The sequence below is a fragment of the Gavialis gangeticus genome, unplaced genomic scaffold, assembly GCF_001723915.1.
Source record: "Gavialis gangeticus isolate Ggan-Ray unplaced genomic scaffold, GavGan_comp1, whole genome shotgun sequence".
NCBI lineage: Eukaryota > Metazoa > Chordata > Crocodylia > Gavialidae > Gavialis > Gavialis gangeticus.
Genome location: NW_017729022.1, coordinates 156,861,436 through 156,869,611, shown reverse-complemented (window position 1 = coordinate 156,869,611; position 8,176 = coordinate 156,861,436). Strand labels below are relative to the sequence as shown.

The following is an 8,176-nucleotide window of genomic DNA, read 5'->3' as shown; positions in this document are numbered from 1 at the left end:
GATCAGTGGTTGCCAACCTTTTTTGTACCAGGACCCATCTGTAAACATCAATGGCCAGTCCCAACCTAGTAAATAGTTTAAGTAAAAAACACAAAAGTATTTTGGCCCCAAAATACTTATTACACGCTACAAGTTAAAGCAGCTCAACAGTCTTAATTTTAAAAAACAGAAATCAATATTAAAACGTTAATGGTGACATCAACATGTGGCTCTCCATTACTGCCAAGTGAATATTCATCATTGTGCAATTTGCACAGTGCAAATTGCTGGTGCCCCTCACTCCTGACTCTCAGCCCCCTGGCCCTGCTAGTGTTCTTTAATCACAATCCACAGCCCCCCTCCCAGCTCTGCTGGTGCTCGTCACTCCTGACCCACTACCCAGTGCCCCCAGGCCCCAACCCCCCACATCAGCAGGACATGGGGGGACACCTGCCTCACCCACACCCTGTTTTGTTCACCCACAGTGGGGTACAGGGCTGCAGCCTGGCTGGACCAGCATGGGCAGAAACTGCCACCACAGCCCAGCAGGCAGGATCTTGAGTGAGAGAGCAGAGTGGGGCAGCAAGATTGTTGCTGCCACCACCAGGACCCATGCACAAGCAGCTTGAGGAGTAATGGATGAGGGTGAGACACTGCACTGCTCTCACCTCCTCCTGCCACCAGCCACTTGCATGCTGGGCTGTGGCTCTACCCTGCCACCATAGCCCAGTCACTACCACTGCTTCCCTCAGGCTGCCTATGCTGCCCACCATGCCATTTCCCCTCTGAAGTAGTCATGACCTGAGGGGAGCAACTGGCTGTGGGAGGAGGTGTGGGTAGCATGCACCCCTTCCCTGCATCCGTTACTCCTTGCACTGCTGGCAGTGTGGCTGGCATAGTGGGCCCGGCAGGAGCAGCGACGAGTTTCACCATCCCACTCCGACCTTCTGTGCTGGGTCCTGCCCACTGGGCCATGGAGGCATCTCCTGTCTGTGCCAGTCCAGCCAGGCTGCAGCCATGTGCCTGCTGCCCTGTGCCTGCTGTGGGTGTACAAATCTGGGCAGGGGGGAAGCGCAGCAGCATATGCCCCCCCCATGCCCTGCTGACGTGTCACCTGTGCCCCCACCCTGTGGACTTACTTGTGGGGAGCTGCAGAAGCTGCTCTCCATGCTGCCTGGCTGCTATGTGCATGTGTGCACACGCATATGCATGTGGTGCTCCCTGTCTGATCACCCTCCTCCCACTCCACCCAGCCCCTCACAGGCTGGAACACTGCCAGCCTGCAAGGGGAAACCTGCCATTTCCCATGTTTATGAGGTTTTCTATGATTATGTGCAACCCTTTCATATATTCTTGTGACCTACTTTTGGGTTGTGACCCATGAATGGCAGCTTGGGAGCAGGGGATACTTTCAGCACAAATAACCCAGGCAGTGTGGTTGGTTCAGGTGCGTTCCACCCCTCCCCTTCTCTGCCTACAGCTGCCCCCACAGTGCTCTGCATGGGGCCAAGCCCTGCCCGCTCCTGTCCATGCCATGCTCCCACCCACAGCTGCACCTAGGCTCAGCCAGCGCGCACAGCTTCCTAGTGGGGTTGCTCCCTGTGTGCTGCTCAGCTGCCTCCACCTCCAGCACCTCTTCCTCCTCCTCCTGCACCACTCTGGGGGCGGGGGGGCGGGCTCAGCCCCATGTGGAGCACTGTGGGGGCAGCCACAGGCCAGATCCATTCAGTTGGCAGGCCAAACCCAGCCTGCTGAATTGTAGTCATGACTATTTCTAGTGAATTAAGGGCTGACTTTCAGTAGAAAGAATCTAGGAAGCAACTTTCTCCTCAGCAGAAAAGGTAGTAGTAAAACTAAGCTGATCCTTCCTATCATCCAATAGAAAGGAAAAACTAAGGAAGAGTGCCAGCTTCCTTTTTCTCTGGGAAATGGAAGAGCTCAAAGTGAGCAAGCTTGCTCCCACCTGCTATTGTCCTGTGGAAGAGCTGGGGAGATTGGTCTGAAATACCCACACTACATTCTGAGGGTAAAGGATTGAGAGGGGGACAGTGCCTCCATTTCTAGAGCTTACTTCATAACTTCATAGAAGAGATCAGAAGACAGGGACTACTGAAACTGTGCATCATGACAGGACTGGAAAAAAAATTGGGTACAAAGGAGGCAAAAATTTATTTGGCTTTTCCCCAGCTTTTTCCTGCCCCCCGCCCCTTTTTTTTTTTTTTTTTAAACAGGACTTGAAAGCATGATACATCATGTCCATCTTGTGAAAATGTTTAAAGAAGCTTTTAGCACAAAGCAAGCTAGAGGCAGGGAAATGTGAAAAGTCTGGTTAAAGGCACCTTGCCACCAATCTTCACAGTGCCCCAGATCATGCCCTCCTACTAGCTGGGTAACCCTTGCTGCTTTAATGAAGACCCCCCTGCAGCTCACTCCTGAGGGCTGAACTGTAAGCCCCAATGAATATCACCCATCATCTCTTTTCCTCTGCAAATATACAAATCAATAACACAAGATGTTATTAAGATGACTGAGTGCTTTGTGCAGAAAGGTGGGGAGGGATGCCAACAAACACCCTCATCATTTCAAGTACCCGTACCACTGTTAAGTAAGGATTAAGGCAGACATGGGCCATGGAAGGACTTTGTCTAGCCCACAGTGGGTCCCTCAGTTCCACCTGGCCCAGACACCATCTGGCCTATGGCATGTCACTTACATTTGGCAAGCCAAATTATTACCTGCAAGTCTGCCATAACTATCTGCAGCACTTGTGCTTGTGTTCAAAATAAAAAAATCTTGCTGTCATGGCTAAAGATAACATTTCAATCACAGAGAATAAATGGATGCAGTGATAAAGCACGGGTGGGCAAAGTCCACCCCATAGGCTGGACTGGGCCTCTGGCAGACTCCATTTCTCAGCAGACCCTGGCCACGCTGCTCTACCTGTTCTCCAGAGACCACCCACGAGTGGTGCTGTCAAGAGTGAACAGCTGGGCAGGGAGCTAGTGGTGTGCGAAGCAAGCAATATTCAGTCTGGATTCGGCTCAATTCAGAGGATTCGATTTGCTGATTTGGATTGCTGTCCCAATTCGATTTGGCTGAATCTGAAGATTCAATTCTGATTCAGAGAATCAGTGATTCAGCTATAGACACGGCTTTGTGCGTGTTTTCTATGTACGTCGAGATACCAGGCACAGCTTGTGAACGCTGAGATGATAGAGCAGATAGAGCATCCCATGGGAGCATGGCAGGGGGGCCGCAGGGGAAAGAGTCCCTGGCACGCTTGGCAGTGGACCTGGAAATGGACCGGAAGAACTTCTGGTCCACTTGCAGGGCTGCCACCGAGCATGGGGGGGTACCCCCCTTCAACCCCTCCAGTTCAACTATCGGCTGCAGGGGAACCCCAGGTGCCCACCCAAACCCAGGAGGCACCAGTCACTGAGCCAGAGGGGTCCTCAGCCAGGGCAGAGCTGCTGACCCACTGCCTGTAAAACCTATGCTCATCACAGGAGCGCATAAATCAGATTCAACATGTAGTACTCAAACGAATGCCCTATCCTTTATCTCCTGGGTGACTCTCAGCATCTTCTGAAGATTTATATCTAATTCCTGCAGACTCTCCGGCAATCCTGGAGGCTCAGCAACCCTAGTGCTGTGGCACCCTAAGGTGTCTCAAGCCTTTCCAGGGTGGCATAGCACGGGGTGGGGGGCTCCCAAGCATTGACGGCTCTACAAGGCGGGGCAGGGGGGCAAGAGGATCCTAGCCTGCAAATCCCATTCTGAGAAGCTGGGCTGCTCACACCATGGAGGCGAGAATGGCGTCACCGTGCGCCCCGCCCCCTTCCAACCGCCGCCAAAACGACGCTGCAGCAGGAAACGGCCCCGATCCGCAGCACTATCCGCTGCCTTCCCCGCGGTCACACACGGAGGCACGAGGGACAGAACGCTCAGCGCCAAGCGCCGCCCCCACTACCCTGCCACGGGGTGGGGAGGAACCCACAGTAAAGGTCATGGGTTCGGGCCCAGGCCCCGCGGTACCTGAGGATTGTAGGCGGCTGCCGCCGCCGCCCCCGTCAAATTCTGCGTGAAGCTGCTGAATTTGTAATACATAGTGACTGGCTGTCCCGTACACGTGAAGCCGCGACCCGACCGTGACAGCGAAGAAGGAAGGGCCAGCACCGGCCGCAGCGGTAGGCCCGCCGCTGTGGGGGCCGCTGTGGGGGCCTGAAAAACGAACTCGGAAAGCAGCGGCAGGCGCGCAGCGGGGCACGCCGGTCCTGTCCAGGAGCCCTCCGCGGGGCGCAGCAGAGCTGGCTGCACCGCGGGCCTTTGGGGGCGGCTGCGGGCGCGCCGACATTTGCAGTCAGGCACGACTCAGGCAGCCCGACCCGGCAGAACCGAGTGCGCATGCACACTCCGTCCCCTTCAAAGGTGTGCGCGCCCGCCTGAGGGAAGGACCCGGGGGGGGCGTGATCATCGTGTGCGCAGGCGCGGGCAGGTGCAGCCCGGGCCCTCACCCCCGGCTGCGCCGTTGAGGGCGGGGTCACCGGGCGGCTCCGCGACCTTCGCTGGGCTGCTTCAAAGTAGTCACGTGCCTGGTGGAGGGCCCCGCCTCCCCCATGGCGCTCGCTACCGTATTTACCCGAGTGCGCGGGCATGTGGAAGTGAAGATGCCTCCACTCCCACCCCCTACAACTCTAGAGGTGGGAAACTATAAATGATTTCATTATATATCTTTCCGTTAGCTTGATAAATTGTAAAATGGATAAATTGATAAAGTTTTCTGCAAAAATCAAGTTGGTCGAATAAAAGGGATCACTTCTACCACGAGTTTTGATTCTATTATAAGGTAATGTGTTTATAAATTAATAAGTTGTAAATTTCCATATCTAGGACGTAATTAGTGGAAGGTCATATTCTTGCAGGGGGTGCACTGTCATGCACAGGGGGTGCACGCACATATGCATGCACACCTTACATGTTGCCCCTAACTAGTGTCCTCCCTGCCATTTCCTCTTACTTTGCTGCCTGGCCACCTGGTGACCTGCCTCCTGGCCTGTTTCTGCCACAGTTTACTTCAGGCAACAGCTCTGGCTCCAACTCCAGTTCCAGGCCAGGGCATGGAGCACAGGGTGACTCCAGCCCCATCCAAGCAGCAACTCTAGCTCTGGACCTGCATCCTAGCAGGAGCTGCAGCAGCTCCTGTGACAGTCTTCTCCCAGGCTCCCCCCACAGCTGTAAACCATGCAATCTCCCCCCAACTGTCACAAGCTGTCTCACCTGTGCTTGCCGCACCGCACCGTGGACTCTCCCCCCAGTCTCCCCAGTGCTCCCTCTCACTGTGGCCCCTCTCTTCCGCCACACTCGCTGCCACAAGGCAGTAGCAGTAATAGCTGCAGCTCCAGTCCTGCACCCAGGCTGCTGAACCAGACCCACACGGTGCCCCAGGCTGGTACTTGAAGTCAAGACCTTCCCCCTCCACCCATGTTGAATGGTGAAAAAAACCTGGTCTTGGGTTTGGGTAAATACAGAAATAACAGCAACTAAGTATTCTGCTATCCAGGTGTTTCCCTTGTTACCAAGCACTTCCTTCTAGCAGAAGCAACATCCCTATCAGTACTTGTCTGGCAGTGGTGACTTCATTTGAAATTTGGTGTGGCAGGGAAAGTCAACATGGTGTTCTTCTGAAGGGAGTTTTCTGCAGTTACAAAAGGCTTTGGGGAACTTGTAACACAGGACTGGGAAATTATTTGGGCTGGAGGGCCATTTAGGGAGTTTTGGTGGGCTGTTGTAGGCAAGTGGGGGTGGGGGGAGGAGGGGCTGACTTGGCTTGACACAGCTGTGGGGCGCAAGAGGGCAATTGATCCTATCTGGCTTGGTCTCATCCATCCTGCACCCACCACGGGGGGCCCCAGATGGAGTGGGTGAGTGAATGGGCAGGGTCTCTGTTAGATCCTGACTTCATGTGGCGCCCAACAACTAGGGAGATGATGATCCAGTTGCCCATGGATCCTGTTACTCGTTAGCCAGAGCAAGCAGGGAGCAAACACTAGCACACATTGCTTGCAACAGCTTTATTCAGCTTCAGACTCACTCCCAAATGCTCCCAGATCCAATGCTCCTCAGTCCAAATTATTGTCACCCTAACAGTCTCCATAAAGACTGGCCCAGGACCCCTGCAGGCAGGGCATAGGCAGATGGGATGGGGCCGTGGATGGGTGGGGAGCAGTGTCCAGGAATGGGACAGGTAGGGATTAGGGTCATGGGTCTGTGACAGTGTGCAGCCAGGGCTCGGGGCAGAGCCACGATCTGCTCCCCATACCCCCCATGCCTGTGGAACTGGCATCTGTTGCAGGAACATGTGAGGAGCAGATTATGGCTCTGCCCCAGACCCACACTATCACCACCTTGTAATCCCAGCCCTGGCCCCACCCACTCATCCCACACCTGGACACCTCCCACTCGTAGCCCCATCCCATCTGCCCAGTAGCGCACACCTTGCCCACAAAGGTTGGAGACCCCACCCACCCACTCCGCCTGGTTCCCCCAGTGGTGGGTGCAGGGCAAGGCAGAAGGCTGGGGTGCCCAGGTAGTGGGGTTGGGTTCAGTGATGGCAGTGATGCTGGCAGTGGTACCTAGAAGGAGCCACAGCTACTGGGGCTGCTGGGGAGCTGAGTCTGGCCATTGTGCCACCCCAGCCCTGCTGTGTGCCTGGGCCAGTGGGATGGGCTGCATGGGCCATGACCCAGGCTTCTTCCCACCCCTGGGCCAGGCAGGGCCAAGAGACCTGCCATGGGCTGTATTTTGCTTACCACTGTTCTAACAATTGCAACAGCATCACTAGCAGCAGCCCACTTCTCAATGTGCCTTGGCCCTAACCTAGACGTCATCAGCTTCCTTTTGTATCACTCCTGATCTAGTTAAGATTCAAGCTTGTACCCTGCAGATAAAATGTTGTCTCCCTCATTACCAGTTTTAGGACCCCCTTTCTGCCCAGTTTTTTGTCACTTTTTGAGAAGTTCTTTAAGCAAATGTTTTTCCGGTGGTCACCAACCAGTGGGTCTATATCCATTGGTAGATCTCTGAGCCTCTTGGAGTCGATCTGAGTCTGGGGTGGGAGGCTGAGTGCTGAGTGGGACTTACCTGCTGGGGAGGCGCTCCCAAATAATTTTTTCTCCTTCTGCCTTGATCTGCCTTCCCTCCCCACAGACTTACCTGCTGGGTAGAGGGGGGAACCAGGTGGGGGCAGCGATGCCCCATAGATCTTGGGTTGCTTTTAAATACCAAAGGTGTTCTCCTACTTTAAAGAGTTGAAGACCACTGCTTTATGCAAATGTATGTATCTGGGAGGTGGATAATGACACAAAAATCAATACAATGTTGGCATATGGGACAGCGTAAGAACTTCTCTAACTGCAGGAAAGATTGTTCCACAGAAGATGCATAAGGAAGAAAAATGTAGCTTGTTTACTGGAAGGGAAATACACAATATGGTTTCCTCAACCACAGTTTTTTATTTTTGTGAATGCCTTTTCATTAGGTTCATGGAAATGGTAGCAGAACCATAGGGTGGCCACTCAGTGGCATTTTCCACCCCCCCGACCTGCATAGATGTCCTGGACAAGATAACACTGATTCTTGTCATGGGAAGCCCTTCTGCATACTGAACTCTCCTTCATCTGAGAAAGGAAGGTTTTGAGCCAGACAGAAACATGGATCCATGACATCGGCGCTCCTGCTGTGGTCATGATGGTAAGTAGTTGCCACGATGTTACATCTATCCCCACTGAGGTGGCCACATAAAGGTGCAAATCCCGGCTGCTCCTTGGGGAATGAGGACAATACCCCATTACACACCCCTGACGAAAGGATGGGCATGCAAAAACACCATGTGAAACACTGTTGTTTTGATATTGCATGAGGTCAAGTGACCAAAGCTGAACAATCTGTGCAACAATTGAGAAATTACAAAATCTTTTACTAATATAAAAAATGTTGTGAAACCTTGTCGTTTGCAAAAATGTGTAGCATGGCATGTATTGGGATCATGGCATTTGTGACTTGTTACTTTTATTTGATAATTACAGTTATTTTGAAGACGTGGTGGTTTACAAGTATGTTGTTTGATCCCTTGTATATTTGCTAGTGACAGATCGGAAAGTGTGAAAAAATTCAAAGCCCAGAGTGGGAGTAAGTAAAC

The 8,176-nt window shown here is 53.2% G+C and overlaps 1 protein-coding gene across 1 annotated transcript in view; it reads right to left on the bottom strand.

Annotated features, from left to right (window-relative positions):
- The window catches only part of LOC109296799 (cytochrome c oxidase subunit 7A-related protein, mitochondrial), a 13,186-nt gene extending 9,028 nt beyond the window's left edge, over positions 1-4,158 (bottom strand). The window contains exon 1 of the mRNA XM_019516382.1: positions 4,015-4,158. Within this exon, the coding sequence (XP_019371927.1) occupies positions 4,015-4,086 (72 nt within the window). The 5' untranslated portion in view covers positions 4,087-4,158. The remainder of the gene's footprint in view (positions 1-4,014) is intronic.
- Between the last annotated feature and the right edge of the window lie 4,018 nt (positions 4,159-8,176).